The 20,914-nt window shown below is 38.7% G+C and overlaps 1 protein-coding gene across 4 annotated transcripts in view; it reads left to right on the top strand.

The window, feature by feature from the left end:
• Positions 1 to 20,914, top strand: part of NALCN (sodium leak channel, non-selective) — a 307,654-nt gene that overhangs the window by 14,554 nt on the left and 272,186 nt on the right. For all 4 annotated transcript variants that reach the window (XM_079138603.1, XM_079138602.1, XM_079138605.1 and 1 more), the window contains 2 exons: positions 3,651 to 3,797; positions 6,898 to 7,080. In XM_079138603.1, coding sequence (XP_078994729.1) covers positions 3,690 to 3,797; positions 6,898 to 7,080 — 291 coding nt within the window. In that variant the 5' untranslated portion in view covers positions 3,651 to 3,689. Of the gene's footprint in view, positions 1 to 3,650; positions 3,798 to 6,897; positions 7,081 to 20,914 lie in introns of those variants that run through there.

Below are 20,914 nucleotides of genomic sequence, written 5' to 3'. Positions count from 1 at the left end.
AAGTTTAGGACGGCAGGATCTGGAACGTGAGTGGAGAGTGTAGCACCAGGATGTCTGACCTGTGCCAGTCTGTCCTGGGGAATTTTGAGTGATGAGGGTTGGTGTGGCCTCCCTGCATCTGAGGGAGCAGCAGCATAGATACATAAGTTAGGAACTAGCGGGACACTAACAGATGGTCATGGAGCTGTAAGAACTAATGACCATGTAGGGAGTAGGTAGGGTAGACAGGCACGGGGTGGCTGGAGGAAGACATGCTGCAAACCATAATTTAGAGAAAGATGTTAATACCGAGCCCTGGGTAGTTCCAAGGAGGAGTGACCCAAGTGTGGCAAGCACCTCGCAGCTAAACAAAATTGAATATTTTCCTTTTTAATTTGGTCAAGAGAAGTGGGAAGGAAATGGTTTCCAACAGAAGTAAGATTGCTCTCTCAGATTATTAGAAAACTCTGGATCTTAACCATTTCAAAGAGAGCAACAAACCACAGTATGTTTTCTCCCTGAGTTACTGTTAGCTATTTCCGAGTAAAAGATTCATCAATGAACATATTGAAACTGTGCAGCTACCCTCCCAATATTGAACCATTTAAATAGCAACTACTTTTGATAAGTGCAAAAAAGCTGTTGGAAGCCCTGTTTTTCAAACTTCATGTGCTTCCTTATGAAGGGCCCTTCTAGAAGCATAAAAAATATATTGGCTTATAAATTCATAATAGTGATAAGGCAAAGATACACAGAAGCAATTTCCTATCGAAGTAATAAGCTTACCTAGGACACTTAAATATGCCTCCTGGTCTTTATCAGGGGAATATCACGTCTGCTGTGCTCAGTTATATTGATTCAACATGAACAAAGGTATAAAACAACATCACTGAATGTAAAGGAGCATTGTTACAATCAGGTGCCTCCAATTAATTGTAGAGTACCATGTGTTTGCAATAGATTTATTTTATTATTTGTATACTTCATATAATAATTTTTGTTAAATCGTTCCACATTTCAGGATCTCCTTGTTGAGTTATGACGTGTGTGGATTAGGCAGATTTCTGTGGAGTTTGGACAGATCGTGTCTTAGGCACTATTTGATTTGGTGGCACATTTGGCAGTAGGTAAACTGAGTGTCAACATGAGTGACAATGTCGTTCTGCTGCAGTTGCACTGTTTTGATAGGTCAAATATAGCCAAAGTGGATACTAGAAAAAAGAAAATTCTGGATGTGTATTCTCTAAATCAATCAATCAAAAATCAATTTTGCTTTACCTGACATACTGGTAATAAAAGGTGCATGGAATATGTCTGTCGGTTTCTTCTGGCTCAGTGAAAAGGGTCTGTGGCTAGGTCTCTTGGACTCCTTTGGTGATCTTTAAATTCCATTGCAAAGCTGCTTCTCCTTTGTGTTGTGTCATCTTGAAGGTTTTCCAAGAGACTTTGCATCTAGTCTTGGGATAGGTGGGAGACTGTCATTCAAGAGGCATCTCAAATTGAGGCCACCAGATGTTTTCCCTCTACAGTAAATCAGAGAACAAGCATAATTTGAATATTCTGCATACATTTACATAGCATGTCAAGAGTCCCTAACTCCAATTATGTAAAATAAAATTAATTAGTGAAATCTACTGCGAAGCCCAGATTCGAGCTCAGTATTCAAGGCCATAACAGCCTGGAAATACCTTCCACATCTTAAAGCCAATTAGCTTGATTTCTTCTGGGAATAGGAGGGTAGGCAGAGGTACCTCCTCAGGTGGGTTGAGCAGCACAGAGTGAAAGGAGGAGACACACGTAGGGAATCACACTCGAAGTTTTGTCCTGAGCTTCTGTGCTTTCTTTTTCCCAGGGAAAATCGCAGGTGCACCTATTCATGCCCACAGCAGGACACATTCATACATTCTTCTTCGGCTTCTCCCAAGAGGACTGAGTGGTGCTTATTGTCCTTGGTTAGGTTTCTTCCTCTAGCTTCATGGGGCATCAGATAGGAGAGCCAATGAACCTTCCTAGTGTTAAATCAACTGTTTTCCTGATTTGCCCTTTGCATAGCTGCACATTGACTGGAGAGCTCCTCTCCGGTTTGCATTTGATACTCTCCTAATAGTCCTCAGCACACCATCATGGTCACCCCTAGACACCCTCGACTTCACAATCAGAATTTTTTAAAAAATTCCATGTTTACTTAGGTGGCATTGGTCAAGTTTACCTGCCTTTAAGCTGGACGTTCTCATGCATTCGTAAAAAGACAGTATGTTTCCTATTAGACCAATTACAAAGGTGAAATAAAATACCATTGCTTAGTGCCCCAAACTTAATATGTATGCAAAAAACATTACCTACTCTTCTTTCATTAAGATCACCCCATGTGTTAATCAAATGGGAACTATCACTGTGGATCCATAGGTAATCAGGCGCCCCTGCCTTGACAATGAACATTTCTTCTCACATTCTATTCTGATTTGCAATTTGCACTTGGTCAACATATATTAAGGTCCTCTTTAATGGCTGCTGAATTGTGGGGGGTGGAAGCAGTGGCCCCAGGGAGGTGACATAGCAGGATGGAAATGACTTAAAATTATGGAAACCCAGTGGCAAGTCAGCATCTCATTTTCCTGTTCAGTGGAATTTGTTGAAGAATTTACTTAAGAATAACTAGAAGAATTTAGATAATCTTTGCATTCATAAAAGAAATCTCCATTTAGAGGAGGTTCCAACTTGACTCTGTCTGGTGTCCACCTGTTTTGTTTAGTCAGCTATTTTATTGTTGTGATCAAAAGGTATGAGAAGACCAATTAGAGGAGGAAAAGTTTATTTTGGGGGCTAATGTTTCAGAGGTCTCAGTTCATACTTGGCCAACTCCATTGCTGTGGGCCCCAGGTGAGGAAGAACATCATGGCAGATGGATATGGCGGAGGAAATCTGCTCAGAACATGGCACCAGGAAGCAGAGAGAGACAGCTCCCTTTACCACTAACAAAGAATAAACCCCAAAGACATGCTCCTAGGGACTCACCTCCTCCAGCCACTCCCTACCTGTCTATAGTTACCACCCAGTTAATCCCTATCAGTGGATTAATGAACTGATTATGTTAAGACTCTCATAAGCCAACCATTTCACCCTTAAACTTTCTTGCACTGTCACATACGTAAGCTTTGGGGGAACACATCATATCTAAACCATAAAACCATCTTTTCTTGGTAGGACAAAATTGGGAGATCAGCTTGGGGCTACTGTGGGAAATAGAAGATAATTGTGAATATCCTATTGAAACAACAGAGGGAAGCCTTCGGGGAGCACGTGTTCCAGCTGGGCTAGTCAGCAGTGCTCTGGTACAGTCTTGAAGTGAAGGCAGCTCTAGGTGTGTGGACATTTATCTCAAAAATTTTTCTAGTAATGTGTATCCAAAGAGGCAAGCAATTTTACCCTTGCTGTGTAGTAGTCTCTAAACTACTTATGAAGTATACAAGATAATCTATTACATTGGAAGAAATAAATCAAGCTTTTATTAATATTTACTTTATCTCATCTTTTTAAGATTTCAATTTACATGCGTTTGTTGGCTACAATGGAATAGAACACCTGTTGATCCACAAGTTCATAAACACACATGAAGAACTTGATGTTTTTGATTGGATGATGAGCTGAACCCTCTCGCTTTCTTTTCCCAGACTGTGGTTTGGTGCCTGCTCCCCAAAGCTAACTTCAGCATGCTCAAAAGGAAGCAGAGCTCCAGGGTGGAAGCCCAGCCGGTCACCGACTTTGGTCCTGACGAATCTCTGTCCGACAACGCTGACATCCTCTGGATTAACAAGCCAGTAAGTTTCTTTTTTGAAGTCTGGAGCAGCACATGCTGATATGAGAGAAATTTGATTCACAAATTCAAAAGTCATGTACCCCCGGCTTTGAACTGTCTGAGCTGCAGTGGCATATACCTGAGTCTCGGAGTCCGGAAGCTGGGAACAATTCAAATGAAAGGGTGAGGTGCTGCAGTCAGTTCCTCCCATTGGAGGGCGGGCCAGGTGGTCTAGTTACCCCCCTTTCCCACTCTGGGCACCTTATCCTCAGAGTCACAGTGCAGAGTGAATTCCACTTCCCAGGCTGATCCAAGATGAGCAGTACAGAGGCAAGATGGTTCAGTACAGAGGCAATTTTAAAGAATATTTTCAGTTGGTGGAATCTGTAGCTGCAGAATCTGTTCTTAACCAATGTCCTTTCCTTACGGTTCCCCACGTGCATGATCTGGATCGGCAGAGGTTTGGAATGAAAGGGCTACTTCTCAGTTGTGAACTTTGAACATAAAGGCTCACGAGAGAGTGACCAGTCTCTGAAGCATTTCCCCACCTTCTCTGCCTCATTAAGTTGGGAACTTGAAGGGAAGAGCTGCCATCCAGGGTTAGTGGCACGCTGGACCCCACAGAAATGGTGTACTCATGAATCTTGGAAGCTCAGCTCCACAAAATTGCCAGTTTTAAACTCTGAGGAGATGCTGTGGTGTTGAAACAAATTGACCTGCCGCCTCTTGTGGCCCTTCCCTAGCCATGAGCAACAGGATCTGCCTGGGTTTCCTTCTGACTTCCTGTTCTTTCTTTCTCTAACCTGCCTGCCAGACAACTTCCCTAGCCTGCTCACCTTTCTTTCTACACTGCTATTTCTGCTTTACAATCACTGAAACATCCCAGAGGCCTTCATTGTGAATTAAAAAGTGCTGGCATTACATTTACAGCTCTCTTGCATGCTCTGCCCTGACTAGCAGCTACCCCTTCCCCATGTCTACACACCAGTCCTCTTGAGGCTCGGCAGTCTGCTTCTGTGTGTACTGCTCTGAAGAGTCAAATCCTCCTCGTCCAATAGGGCTGCCTGAGATATACACCCCTCCCATCCTCCTCCTCATTTGCCCCTTCCTTACTACTTATCCTATTTCATAATTGTGCATAAATATAAATGTGTATTGTACATAAATATAGCCAGTACTCAGTATCCACAGATTCTGCCTCTACAGATTCCACCAATTGAAAATATTCTTTAAAATTGCCTCTGTACTGAACATGCAGTCTTCTTTCTTATCGTTATTTGAGAAACAACTCAGTATAAAAGTATTTACATAGCACTTTCACAGCGTTAGGTATTATAAGTCACCTAGAATGATTTAAAAGTTATATGCAAATATAATGCCATTTTATGCAAAGCGATTGAACATCCTTGGATTTTGGTGTCTGCAGGGGGTTTCTGGAACCAGTATTCCACAGATATCAAGGGGTGACTGTGTGTATAATGTACATGTGCTGTACTGCTGTACTGCATAATCATTGTAAGTCAGACTATACTGCTTCCATTTGTGTGATCTCAGAGCCCAGCATTTCTGATGTGTCATAGTAGGTCTTCCATCAGTGTTTGGAGAATTGAGTGGAATAGACAATAAATCAAACACTAACTTTTTCTTAGTGTCTAACTGCTACAAAACTTCATGAGAACTTCTGCTGATGATGGTTGTGATAGAGATACAGCCTCAGAGGCACTGTCAAAATTAATATGTCATTGTAATTCTTTCTTCAAATTCAAATCAGATTTGTTATGCAAAAGAGCTTTGGAAGTTCTTTTGGTAATTACATTCTTTATGTTGGAAGCCCAAATGGAGACTATTTATTGAAGTGCTTCCAAATTGCATGAAATGTACATCAACCCTTATAAGAAATTGAATCACCAGAGACTTAGGTGACATGGAATTACTGGCACCATGCTTTCAGGCAAGTATTATAACTATCAGACAGTTATTAGATTCCACTCACTAGCCCACACATGTCTAAGTCCCCTCAAAGTTCTGACAGTCTTTTCTAGTTTTCATCTTAAGGGTTTATTAGTTTGCAGAGCTGCAGAATCCACCTACTACCAAACTGAAACTTTTTGTTCAGAGGGAGTAAAAGAATTAAAGAATTAACATCTTGGATATATATATATATATATATGTATATATATATATATACATATATATATATATATATATCCAAAATGGTCAATAAACAACATTTATGTTATGCTTAAGAACCTGTGCACTAAATAATTCACTAGTGATATTAATTATGTGGGTTATCATGTTGATGCAATTAAGTATTTTTATCCTAGGTATTACTTTTCATAATACGATATTGTTTATGAATGTTCATATGTCCCATACTCATACATATGTAAACACATGTTTTCTTTTTAATTCTTTTTTCTTGTTTGGGGATTAAGAAAAATCTTCAGACAGAGAATTTGTTGCTAGGATTGAACAGAAACTTAATTTCTACAATTCTGAAAGTGATTTTGGGCTTAATTTGTATATAACATGCTCTCTAAAATAAAAAGTCTACTTATTATCTCTTCAAAATATAAGATGAGGCAGATTTGTAAAATTATTTTCCATTCAGATTATAAATGATACAAATAAAAAGAAAATCCGATACATGGGAAGCATTATATATCAATCTATTTTAAAAGGCATTTGTGATCTACCATAAGTCACTGTGCACAGAAATAGAGTAGCACAAATTCTAGGTGCTCATAGTACAAAAAAGTGGAAGAGCAATATTAAGTCTTTTGAGTGAATTGCTGGAAATTACCAGAGGACTTTAAACCCTCATTAGCTTTAAATCTAGATTTTGGCTCTTCTTTGTGTCTGACCACAGTAACGTCTCCTAACCTTCTAAGTCTTAGTGTGTTCACGTTGAAAGCAAGCTGCTTTGAGAATTGAACACTTAGAGTGTGTGAAAATGCTTAGCATATAAGCATTAACAGACATTTGTCCCCTTCTTCCTTAACTCTGCACTGGTGGAATATTTAAATCCTAGCTTTATGTCTGGCAAATAGTGTGGTTGATACTGCAAGCTAAAGACACCCACCTATCGTGTCGTGTGGTCTCTCTGCACCTCTCTGCAGTGGGTCCACTCTCTGCTGCGCATCTGTGCCATCATCAGTGTCATCTCTGTGTGTATGAACACGCCGATGACCTTCGAGCACTACCCTCCTCTCCAGTATGTGACCTTCACTCTGGATACTTTGTTGATGTTCCTGTACACGGCAGAGATGATAGCAAAGATGCACATCCGTGGTATTGTCAAGGTGAGTGTTTCCATGTCTTTCAAGTCAATAACCAAAGCACATCCAACATCTTCATCAGTTTAATAGTATTTTCACCTTGATCTCAGTAAAACAAGACCTCTTTTAATTTTATTCATATTGAAGTCTTTTAAATTGGTAAGAATTGTGTTGCATATCTTAAAAATTAATTGCATTTTATAAGGTACAGAACCTGGGAACATCTGGAAAGGATGTAGGTGACCCAAAAGTCAGCTTTGTGAAACCCGGGGTGGAAGACATGATGCCACAGAGGGGGAACCCTCGGCCTGGCATAGTCACAGAGGAGACACCTTACTATTTGTGCCTCACAGAGGAGATACCGTGTTGACTGAAGGAAAGCAAGGGAAATGGTACATGACAAAGAGAGAGCATGATGATATTTCATCAATGTCTTTGCTCTGTGGTGTTTTGAAGATATATAAAAAAAAAGGACATGGGACAGAAAGGAATTCCAAGACTCTGGAAAAAAGGAATGTGTAACATGCAATTGGCACCATAAGGAGACAAAAGTGAAGAAAAAGTTGTAAATAAAGAGTAAAGAAAGGAAGGAGAAGATTCTGTCTCAGGCCCGCTCTTCCTTCTGCAGCACCTGCCTTTGCAGAGGTTACGTACAGTGCTGCTGGAGTACTTTAACTGTGCCTTCCAGGGGATGGTGGCATAAGGCAGCAGCAGCCGCTTTAGGCTCTGACAGATGACAGATTTGACTCGAAGCCTGGCTCTTATGTACTGGTTGTGTCAGCATCTCAGGTTAGGTAATTTGGGAAAGAGAATGTTTCATTCTGTACACGGATTTGGAAAATTCAGTAGGATGACTCATAGCTCATCACTGTGGGTCAATTCTTTGGTCTCCTTTGTGGAGGCTGCATGGCTGCTGACCTTATAAGAGCAATTGCAGCCGGTGGAGTACTGTGTTCACCCTTAACTTTTTCTTATGGCTTTTTTACAGGTTAAACAGAAGTGGATTATAGTGGTAATGAATCACACATTAAGAATGGTCAACATGGTAGCCAGTTCGTTTTAAAGCAACTCTGATAAGTCATTTCAGAAATCACTCCTCACACATGGCTCACTGATGAAATTTTTTAGCATAACCACCATTATTATATCTGGAAAAATTACCAGTAATTTCTTAAACTAGACTAATATCCACCCCAGTTCTCACAAATATTTCTTTTTATAGTTGATTTCTTTGAATCAGGACTCGAATAAGGTCCACATAATGTATTTGATTGTTATATTTTCTAAGTCTCTTTCCAGTCTCTCCAAGTGCATTAAGTCTTAGCCCCATACATTCTGCAAAATATTTTTCCCAGTCATTGATCCACTGGGACAAAGGAGCCTTTTTTTGTCATGTAGAGTATCGTGCTTCCTAGATTTGTCTGATTGTTAACTGATGGTGTCACGTAGTAGTTTTTTTTTTTTTTAATTTATTTTTATTGTAAACAAATGGAATACGTGTTGTTTCTCTGTTTGTACATGGAGTAACAGCATACCATTTGCTGAATCACACATTTACATACGGTAATGATGTTTGATTTATTCTGTTATTTTTTCCTCCCCCCCACCCCTCCCACCCCTCTTTTCCCTCTATACAGTCCTTCCTTCCTCCATTCCTGCCCCACTCCTACCTCCCATTATGTGTCATCATCCACTTATCAGTGAGATCATTCGTCCTTTGGATATCTGAGATTGGCTTATCTCACTTAGCATGATATTCTCCAAGTTCATCCATTTGCCTGCAAATGCCATAATTTTATTATTCTTTATAGCTGAGTAATATTACATTGTATATTTACACCACAGTTTCTTTATTCATTCATCAACTGAAGGGCATCTAGGTTGGTTCCACAGTCTAGCTATTGTGAATTGAGCAGCTATGAACATTGATGTGGCTATATCTCTGTAGTATGCTAATTTTAAGTCCTTTGGATATAGGCCAAGGAGTGGGATAGCTGGGTCAAATGGTGGTTCCATTCCAAGTTTTCTAAGGAATCTCCACACTGCTCTCCAGAGTGGCTGCACTAATTTGCATCCCCACCAGCAATGTATGAATGTACCTTTCCCCCCACATCCTCTCTTGTATTCTTGATAATCACCATTCTAATCGGGGTGAGATGGAATCTTAGGGTAGTTTTGATTTGCATTTCTCTTATTACTAAAGATGGTGAACATTTTTTTCATATGTTTGTTGATTGCTTGTAGATCTTCTTCTGTGAAGTGTCTATTCATTTCCTTAGCCCACTTGTTATTGGGTTATTTGTATTCTTAGTGTAGAGTTTTTTGAGTTCTTTATATATTCTGGAAATTAGTGTTCTATCTGAAGTATTAGTGGCAAAGATATTCTCCCACTCTGTAGGCTCTCTCTTCGCATTGCTGATAGTTTCCTTTGCTGAGAGTAAGCTATTTAGTTTGAATCTATCCCAGTTGTTGATTCTTGCTTTTATTTCTTGTGCTATGGGAGTTCTGTTAAGGAAGTCTGATCCTAAGCCAACGAGGTGAAGATTTGGACCTACTTTTTCTTCTGTAAGATGCAAGGTCTCTGGTCTGATTTCAAGGTCCTTGATCCATTGTGAGTTGATTTTTGTGCAGGGTGAGAGATAGGGGTTTAGTTTCATTCTGTTGCATATGGATTTCCAGTTTTCCCAGCACCATTTGCTGAAGAGGCTATCTATTCTCCATTGCATATTTTTGGCACCTTTGTCTAGTATGAGAAAATTGTTTTTATTTGGGTTTGTGTCTGTGTCCTTTATTCTGTACCATTGATCTACCTGTCTATTTTGGTACCAATACCATGCCGTTTTTCTTACTATTGCTTTGTAGTATAGTTGAAGTTCTGGTATTGCGATACCCCCTGTTTCATTCTTCCTGCTAAGGATTACTTTAGCTATTCTGGATTTCTTATTCTTCCCGATGAATTTCATGATTGCTTGCTTTATTTCTGTAAGGTACATCATTGGGATTTTAATTGGGGAATTGCATTGAATCTGTATAGCACTTTTGGTAGTATGGCCATTTTGACAATATTAATTTTGCCTATCCAAGAACATGGGAGATCTTTCCATCTTCTAAGGTCCTCCTCAATTTCTTTCTTCAATGTTTTGTAGTTTTCATTGTAGAGATCTTTTACCTCTTTGGTTAGATTGATGCCCAAGTATTTTATTTTTTTCGAGGTTATTGCAAATGGAGTTGTTTTCCTCATTTCCCTTTCAGCTGTTTCGTCGCTTGCGTACAAAAATGCTTTAGATTTATGTGTGTTGATTTTATAGCCTGCTGTTTTGCTGAATTCATTGATGAGGTCTAGAAGTTTTCTGGGAGGAGGTTTTTGGATTCTCTAAATATAGAATCATGTCATCCGCAAATAGTGACAGCTTAAGTTCCTCTTTTCCTATTCGTATCCCTTTAATTTCTTAAATCCAGAAAAGAATGAAAGTCAACAACTAAATGACCTAACATTACAGCTCAAAGCCCTAAATTAAATTCTGCCTAATTGCTCTGGCTAGAGTTTCAAGGACAATGTTGAATAGAAGTGGTGAAAGAGGACATCCTTGTCTTGTTCCCATTTTTAAAGGGAATGGTTTCAGTTTTTCTCCATTAAGAATGATGTTGGCCATGGACTTAGCATAAATAGCCTTTACAATGTTCAGTATGTTCCTACTATCCCTATTTTTTCTAGTGTTTTGAGCATGAAGGGGTGTTGTATTTTGTCGAAGGCTTTTTCTGTGTCAATTGAAATAACCATATGATTCTTATCCTTAAGTCTATTGATATGATGGATTACGTTTATTGATTTATGGATGTTAAACCATCCTTGCATTCAAGGGATGAACCCCACTTAATTGTGGTACACAATTTTCTTAATATGTGTTTGGATACAGTTTGCCAATATTTTGTTAAGGATGTTTGCATCTATATTCATCAAAGATATTGGTCTGAAATTTTCTTTCCTTGATGTGTCTTTGCCTGGTTTGGGTATGAGGGCGATATTAGTTTCATAGAATGAGTTCAGTAGGGTACTCTCCTTTTCTATTTCCTGGAATACTTTGAGAAGTATTGGAATGAGTTCTTCTTTGAAGGTCTTGTAGAACTCAGCTGAGAATCCATCTGGTCCTGGGCTTTTCTTGGATGGTAGATTTTTAATGGCTTCTTCTATTTCATTGCTTAATATTGATCTGCTTAAATTGTATATGTCCTCCTGGTTCAGTTTGGGAGGAGCATATGTCTCTAGAAATTTGTCAATGTCTTCGGTAGTTCCTATTTTGTTGGAATACAGATTTTCAAAGTAGCGTCTCATTATGTTCTGTATCTCAGTGGTGTATGTTGTGATATTTCTTTTTTCATCACGAATTTTAGTAATTTGAGTTTTGTCTCTCCTCTTTGTTAGTGTGGCTAAGAGTTTGTCTATTTTGTTTACTTTTTCAAAGAGCCAACTTTTTGTTTTGTCAATTTTTTGAATTGTTTCTTTTGTTTCAGTTTCATTGATTTCAGCTCTGATTTTAATTATTTCCTGCCTTCTACTACTTTTGCTGTTATTCTGTTCTTCTTTTTCTAGGGCTTTGAACTGTAATGTTAGGTCATTTAGTTGTTGACTTTTCATTCTTTTCTGGAATGTACTCCATGCAATGAATTTTCCTCTTAGTACTGCTTTCATAGTGTCCCAGAGATTTTGATATGTTGTATCGTCATTCTCATTGACCTCTAAGAATTTTTTTATCTCCTCCCTGATGCTTTTTGTTATCCATATTTCATTCAATAGCATATGATTTAGTCTCCAGGTGTTGGAGTAATTTCTGTTTTTTATTTTGTCATTGATTTCTACTCTCAGTCCATTATGATCTGACACAAGGCAGTATCTCTATTTTTTTGCATTTCCTAAGGGCTGCTTTGTGGCATAACATATGGTCTATTTTTGAGAAGGTTCCATGTGCTGCTGAGAAGAAAGTGAATCCACTCATTGATGGATGAAATATTCTATATGTGTCTACTAAGACTAGGTTATTGATTGTGTTATTGAGTTCTATGGTTTCTTTGGTTGGATTTTGTTTCGAAGATCTATCTAGTGTTGACAGTGGTGCATTAAAGTCACCCAGAATTATTGTGTTGTGGTCTATGTGATTTCTGAAATTGAGAAGGATTTGTTTGATGTACAGGGATGCACCATTGTTTGGGGCATAAATATTTACTATCATTATGTCTACCTGATTTATGGTTCCCTTAAGCAGTGTGAAATGTCCTTCTTTATCCCGTCTGACTAACTTTGGCTTGAAGTCCACTTTATCTGATATAAGGATGGAAACCCCTGCTTTTTTACTGAGTCCATGTGCATGGTAGGTTTTTTCCCATCCTTTCACCTTTAGTCTGTGGATGTCTTTTTCTATGAGATGAGTCTCTTGCAGGCAGCATATTGTTGGGTCTTTCTTTTTAATCCATTCTGCCAATCTATGTCTTTTGATTGATGAGTTTAGGCCATTAATGTTCAGGGTTATTATTGAGATATGATTTATATTCCCAGTCATTTGGCTTATTTTTGGTTTTTAGGTTGGCTTGGTTTCTCCTTTGAGTGGTTTTTCTCTAAGGTAGTTCCTCCCTTTGCTGACCTCCATTGTTGTTTTTCATTTCCTCCTCGTGGAATATTTTGTTGAGAACATTCTATAGTGCAGGCTTTCTATTTGTAAATTCTTTTAACTGTTGTTTATCAAGGAAGGATTTTATTTCATCTTCAAATCTGAAGGTTAGTTTTGCTGGGTATAGGATTCTTGGTTGGCAACCATGTTCTTTCAGAGCTTGAAATATGTTGGTCCAGGCCTTTCTAGCTTTTAGAGCCTGAGTTGAGAAGTTAGCTGCTATCCGTATTGGTCTCCCCCTATATGTAATCTGATGCTTTTCTCTCACGGCCTTCAAAATTCTATCTTTATTTTGAATGTTAGGCATTTTCATTATAATGTGCCTTGGTGTGGATCTGTTATGATTTTGTGCATTTGGTGTTCTGTAAGCCTCTTGTATTTGATTTTCCATTTCATTCTTCAGGTTTGGGAAATTTTCTGATATTATTTCATTGAATAGGTTGTTCGTTCCTTTAGTTTGTATCTCTGTGCCTTCCTCAATCCCAATAATTCTTAAATTTGTTCTTTTCATGATGTCCCATAGTTCTTGGAGATTCTGTTCATGATTTCTTACCATCTTCTCTATTTGGGCAACTTTATTTTCAAGATTAAATATTTTGTCTTCATTGTCTGAGGTTCTGTCTTCCAAGTGGTCTAGTCTTTTGGTGATGCTTTCCATTGAGTATTTTATTTGGTTTATTGTTTCCTTCATTTCAAGGATTTCCGTTTGGTTTTTTTTTTTTTTTTTTTTTTTTTGAGAATCTCTATGTCTTTGTTGAAATGATCTTTTGCTTCCTGCGGGTGCTCTTTCAGCTCATTCATTGCCTGCATTTGTTCTCTAATCTCATCCTTTGCTTGGTGAATCATCTTAATCATGTATAATCTGAAGTCCTTTTCTGACATTTCTTCTAACATACTGTCATTGGATTCTATTAATATAGAGTCTAGATTTGTTTGGATCATTTTCTTCCCTTGTTTTTTCATGTTGTTCATGTATCTTCCCCTCTAGCGGTGCAGATCTGGGGTATTGCAGATTTCCCCCTATAGGCTTATAGTGGCCCTATAGGTTTCCAAAACCCTTTCATTAAGGGAGATCAATATTAGCCCTGCCCAATTCAGACACTATGCAATCCTAGACCAAATAGCCCCTATGAGGACAATAACAAAATTGTCATAATAAACAGAATGAGTTCAAATATTATCTTCGGTAAACAAACAGATTTGCAATAAGGTCTGCAGTTTCTAATGGAGGACAAAGAGGATGCAGAGGGATGTAGAATGTGGCTGTTAATGGGATAAGAAAAGAATGTACAGAAGTTCTAGATAATAGAAAGGGTGAGAGTGTAATCAAAAGAAATTGGATATTAGCATGCAAAAAATGGAGAAAGAGACTCTGAGTTAACAGGTAAACAAAAGGAAAAGAGAGCAAGAAAAGTAAAGAAATAAAAACTTAAGTTTTTTCAATAAGGAGAAAAAAGAAAATCTACAGTATAACAGTCATATAGTAATGAAACCTCCCAGTGTTCAATAGCCTAATGCATGAGAGGTACCTGACAATGAGCTTCAAGCCTCCAGCAGGCCTCTCAGCATGGGATTTGCCCCACCTAAAGATCGGAGCTATGGCTTCCAGGATTATCCATGATGGCTGCTCTGGCTTCGAAATGTGTTGGCAAATGAGGAGCTGCTGCTTAGGGTGTGGAGGTGGTCAGCTGGAGGTCCTGGAGGCAGGATGCGGTTGGTCAGGCAGGGGTCCTGGAGGTCGGGTGTGTTTGGTGTGGTTGTGGGATCCTGGAGGCCGGGGGGAAGCAGTCAGTCTGGGGTCCCTGTGATAGGGCACAGTCAGTTGTTCTGGGGGTTCTGGTGGCAGCGAGTAGTCAGTCGATGTGAGGACCCCAGAGGCAGGGAGTGATCAGTCTGGCTGAGGGCTCCCTCCTGGAGATGGGGCTCAGTCAGTCCGACCAGGGGTCCTACGCGGCCTGGCTGTTGTCTCAAAATGGCGGCAGCCACGTGTAATCAAACCTGCAGGTACTGTGACAGAGAACTTCCAGGCAACAGCAGGCAGCTGGTGCTCCACTGGCAGTCGGCGATCAGTTTGCTGACTGTTGTCGGATGATTGGGAGGTGAACCTCGTGCGTTGGGTGATGGATAGGTATGAGGCAGGCAATGGACAGGCGAGAGGCAGGCAAATGGCGGATGATAGGCACCTGACAGTGAGCAATCTGCACTCAAAATAGGCATCGATATGCTGACAGACTGCAGGTGATCACAGCAGACAAATGGGGTAAACAGCAGGGGATCGATAAGCAGCAAAAACTGCCTAACCAAGAAACAGATATCCTCTGCTTGAAACCGGAGTTATGGAGCGACAAGGAACACAGCCTCCCTCTAGTCCACCATCTTGGATCAATATGTAGTAGCTTTTATAAACTCTGTACTCCTAAACAGTTTTGGAGTTTGAATGGTAATGTGTACAGGTACCTCTTTCCCCACATGGTCACCATAACATTTGTCGAACTTCTGGATATTTATCACCTCAATGCATGGGAAATAGTAACTTGGTGCCATTTTAATTTGTATTTCCCTTTCGGTAGTGAGCCTGAGCATGTTTTTATGTTTCTAAGAACCAGTTTAAGTCATTTTTTTAAATTCAAATTTCGAGTACTCTCTGTGTGTTAGGGGCATTAAATGTTGTGATGTCAGTTGTGATTGTTTTCCCAGTCTGCCATTGTCCTTGGCTTTGTGCATGATTATGTGTGCTGCACACAATGCTTCTATCCCAGTCTATCAAGTCTGTCTTTGTGTCTCGTTGGAGGATTATATAGTTTTCCTCATATGGATTTTGCCCATTTTGAATTATGTTTATGCTTTGTTGTTTTACGTTTTTGCTATCTGAGATTTAATCTTCAGTTATATATTTTAAGTTACTACTGATCTTTTAAATGAAGGCTGTTGACATCTATACATCATTATTATATCCTGCAATTTTACTAAATTTACTAATTTCTTGTACTATTTATATCAGTCTTTCCATTAATTTTTTTGATTATTTTCACATCAACTTGTCATATGCAAATAGAGGCAGAGTTGGTTTTTTTTCTTTCTGATTCTTATGCCCCTAAATGCTTTCACATATTTAATTGACTAATTCTGCTGATAAAATTTTAAATAGTGCTAGAGGCATGAACATCCTTGTTTTGTTTCTGGTTTCCCTAAAGCAACTCTAGTGTTTCCTTATTAAGTAATTTGAAGGATTTGGATTTATAGTGTGTATATTTTATCAGGTTAAGGTGTGATAAACATTAATTCCAATTATTCAGAATTGTATCACAAATAATTTTTGAATTTTTGTCAAATGGTTATTTTTTCCTCCTGTAGTAGAACAGATCTCTTGATATTGAACCACCTTTACCTTTCTGGAAGAAACCCAACTAGGTCATGATACATTTTCATTCTGGTCTAACATATTTGATTATATGTTATTATTCTCCTGATTTTTAAATTCTAATCTTTGTCAGGTTTCGATGTTAGGTTTTCTTGGTGTGAGTCTGTGTTTGTGTGTATATGTATGCTTGCACTCCTGTGCTCTGAAATAGTCTGGGTTCCCTTCTTGCTTTAACCTTAAAGGTTTGGTGCAAATATCCTGTGAAACCATCTGGTTTGGTGCTGAGGTTCCCTTTGCAATATTTCCTATTTCTTTTATGTAAATTGATCTGTTCAGACTTGCTTGATCTATTGGGGTCTGCTTGGCGAAGTATATACTTTTTTTTTTAGGAAATCATCTTGTATTTAGTTTATTTAATTTATCAACACAGATTGCTTAAAATAATTTTGATTTTCTCTGTTTCCTAAGTATTTTTTCATAATTATGTATTTTGTTGTTATTTGTATTAGAGTTTCTTTTCTTAGTTTGGTGGGTGTTTTAGTCAGCTTTTCATTGCTGAAACCGAAAGACCTGACAAGAACAATGAAAAGAGGAAAAGTTTATTTGGGGGCTCACAGTTTCAGAGGTCTCATTTCATAGATGGCTGACTCCATTCTTCAGGGCACAAGGTGAGGCAGAGGATCATGACATAAGAGTGTGGCATAGGAAAGCAACCAGGGACATGGCACCAGAAAGCAGAGAGAGAGAGGAGAGAGAGAGAGTTCTCCTCTCACCAAGGACAAAACAAAAACCCAAAGGCATGCCCCCAATGACCCACCTCCTCCAGCCACACTCCACTGGCCTAAGGTTACCACCCAGTTAGTCCCTAACAGGGGATGAATGCTAAGTTACTGCTGATCTTTTAAATGAAGGCTGTTGACATCTATACATCATTACTGTATCCTGCAACCTTACTAAATTTACTAATTTCTTGCACTATATATAGCAGATAGGGTTAAGGCTCTCATACCCCAATCATTTCACCTCTGAGCTTTCTTGCATCGTCTCATGCTTGAACTTTTGGGAGATATGTAATATGTAAACTGCAACAACTGACCTTCTTTTACTTCATTTTGACTTAGTTTGGTCAATTGACTTACTTATTTTTGTTCATTCAAAAGAAAACATTTATTTATTTATTCTAACTTAGTTTTTGCTTTTCTGTTTTTTAATGGATTCCTTTGCTTTTCTTTGTGGGTCTGTTTCTAGCTTTCTCACGGTACTTTTCTCTCATTACATTTCTTGAGGTTCTTAAATCTGGGACTTCATTGCCTTGCGGTATAAAATGTTGCAGCTGGGAATATGTTTTTTTCTTTCTAAGTGATTGGATCTTTTCTTGTGAATACAGAAGTGTTTTCCCTTTATTGTTAAAGTCGTTAATTGTATGAAAATACAACTTTTTGTTGACATTGGGACATAGTTTATGAGGGACGTGATGTGACATCTGCTTTATTCTGTGTTGTTCTTCAGAATTTCTTTTATCCTTTGGTTATACCAGGACCTATGTCTCCATCTTTAATTTCCATCATTTTAAAAAAGTTGGTTCCACTCATTTTCATCCTTCTTCTTTCTGTTTCTCTTGCAACACTCACTACACTGTCTCTTCACTCATGTTCCTGCTAGGTGACTCCTCTTTCTAAATTTTTGTTTTCAGTTTTTTTCCTGAACACGTTCGTGTCTTTCTTCAGTATCTGATTGTTGGACATCAGTTCTGTCCTTTTTAATTTCAAGTATTTTGAGTACGTTTATAACTTTTATTTTCTTCATTTCTGTTTGGATTCTATTCCAGTAGCTTTTCTTTAACATGGTCTGTGTTCTCTGGAAGAGAGTTTTTGCAGGTATACTAAGATGAGGATATTCCATTGCCCTTAATTATCCTGCAGTGCCTTGTTGGACATTTGTTGTTGGTGGTTTTGTTTTGTTCTTTGGTTTTGCAACACCTGTAATTTGTATCCTGCTAAATTACAGCTCTCTATATTTGGCCACTTATTGTTAGATTCACTCTCTGAGGTTTCCATTCAGTATTCCACAGTGTGTATTTCTATATTATGGAATTCTGCTTGTTCTTGGGAAGGGTGGGCACTCACTATACCCTCCATGAATGGATTTGGGAATTATTCCACATGGTTTGAGTCTTCCACTAAGTTGATCTCCAGTTTTTCTAAGCAGTAGTTTTAGACATGCATGGGCTCAGATCATTAGTAGCTGTCTCAGGAGGTCTACTTGGAGGAAAGTTGATCGTGGGAGAATGCTCACGTGTCTCTTCTTCAATTGTGGCTTTAGTCCCCTGGTGCTGCCTAGCCCCATTGTGCATTCTGAGATCCACTAGGGCTCGGGCTTACGCTGTCACTTGTCTATGTTGGTCACCCAGGCTCTGGCAACCTTTGCCCAGGCAGTGAAAGAACCAAATGTTCTGGGTTGAGCGCTTTGTGATTGAAATCTGCTTTTGCTGACTTCTTTGAGGTATTGGCTTGAATGAAACAAATGTATGACGTTTTCCTAAAAGAAGATTTTGTTTCTTAGTTATTTAATAGAGTCATGGATTTCACATCACAAAAATGAGAGTAGGTACCACTCTAATGGTCACTGTTCTAACAGATTAGAAGAACAGAGTAGGCGCAAAGCATGAATTATATGTTCATTGCAAGCAAACAGCATTGGGTGTAGTGTTAACAAGTGAGATATTAGAAGTTGAAGCGGTGAGTAAAAAAGAAAAAAATCAATTTATGACCAAGTCATTTTCAAAGTGCTGTAAATTAGCTATTTTTAGTAGTTTTGAATTTCCATCAACATTTAAATGTGCTATTTATAAAAACCAAAATTATTGTTTCTTATTTTCAATATGTGTGAATTAAAAATTAAAAATTAAAATCAATCTTGGTTTTTTCTATTTGTCATTCAGGAGTAATTGGAGTTAATATTAGGTTATTCAGGGAAAACTGAAGGAAGCAGTGTGATGTCGTTTTCCTGGGCTGCATCACTAGTCATGACTTCAATATTAGGTGCCACACTCCTCTCGAAACATGCAGAGCAGAACAGTCGCAGCTCAGAAGGACAGTGGGCTTGCCAGCACATCCTCATATTTTAGGCTTAAGCTTTTAATCAGATGGTTTTAGCAAGCTGTCATATGTCACATTATATTTATGCTGTTAATTTAAATATTATCACCTTGTGGTCTCATATTTGTAGATTTCTTTTGCTTTTATAGTTACATGAGAAACATGGACGCATTTTAAGCATTTAAGTTATCATCATAAAAACACATCAGGCCCCAGAGGGGCTCTGCTGCTTTGCAGAAGACATCTTATGTTGTTTGAATGTGAGTCACTGTGCCTTCGCCAAGTTACCCTATGATAATTAAGACTTTGATTAAGCACGTGTTTGCTCAAAACCTTACTTTTTCATACTTTTCCTACCTTAATTCATTTGCCAATAGCACCACCTTACCACTCACTCAGGTTCTTTGTCTCCCCAGAGTCATTTGCAGACATCCTATGTTTGATTGCTCACAGGACGTGAGCCTATGTGTGCTCACACATACACAGGGACATCACGAGTATTTGTGTTCTGTTTTAATCATCAGGTGAAACTCTTCCTAAGTTTCTACATTGCTTAGAACAGAGTTGTACAAATATACATTGATTTGCACCTAAAAGACTCCAAGTAATATTCAGATTTAGTTATTGGATGAGTAACAGAAGTTTGTCTTGTCTTCTGTGGCCAATAGAAATATTCACTTGCCAGCGCAGGTAGTAACATACATGCCAGTGACTTGGGGAATGAGACTTTTATTTTGGAAGAGTGTTTTCTATGTCTGAAATTCTGTTAATTCTTAATAAAATGCCTGTGGAAGAAAGACAGTTATTGTCCATCCCTCATACATGGTTCTTTAAAATTGTATCTAGCCTGTTTCAGCAATATTACAGTTTACTTAAAATTTATACCTGATGCTTGAGTTACTGTTATCTAAAGATACCTAATTTATAAAATTAAGTACAACAAACTGTAAGAACCCAGAAACCACTCTGGACGTGGAAATTCACATAAGAGAGTTTATTAAGCAGACAGGCAGAGTGCCTCCCTGCAGGGTGAGAGAGAGAAAATGAGAGAAAGAGAGAGGGGGAAAGTGAAAGCGAGGAGGAGAGAGAGCGAGAATGGCAGGGGAGCTATCCTTAAGGAGTGGAATTCCATGGGCTAACAGGGGACCAACAACTGAGGAGGAGACTTGCAGGCTGACTGATGAACCAATAGCTAGCTGGGATGTTCACAGACTGACAAGCTACGTTGTAAGTTGGGAGGCAGGGAAACGACTGCAGCGTAGAGGGCCGGGGAGCAGCTTTGTATTATATTATACAAACTAAATCCAGAAACTTTTCTCTTTTTTGAGCGGGGGAGGTGTTTCAAAGTAAGAGTACTAAAGCAGTGATTTCCTGGTATTGTCAACTAATTTTATTGACCTAGTAGCTTGCCAAATGCATTAAATGTATAAATATAAATATAAAATATTTCAGATATTTAAATATTTAAGATACAAGTATAATGTAAGTATAAGAGAATTATATTCTTAGATGCTAGTACGAGTTTCCAAGTTTTCCTTTAATCACTCAGCTGACATTTATTGAACACTTAGCTTGTCACTGCCCCATGAGAAAGGAAACACACAAACCAAGCTCAGGGATTTCAATCTGTAATGCAGGAAAAAAGGAAAAGAAAGGGTGTGGGGGAGGCATGTGTGGATAAAGAGACCAGAACATCACTTGGGGATACCAGAGATGTCTCCAAGCAGGGAGAAGGG

This window comes from Sciurus vulgaris (assembly GCF_902686455.1).
Source record: "Sciurus vulgaris genome assembly, chromosome: 4".
In the NCBI taxonomy this organism is placed as follows: domain Eukaryota; kingdom Metazoa; phylum Chordata; class Mammalia; order Rodentia; family Sciuridae; genus Sciurus; species Sciurus vulgaris.
Note: the sequence above shows the minus strand (reverse complement) of the source record. Positions and strands in the feature narration are given on the sequence as shown.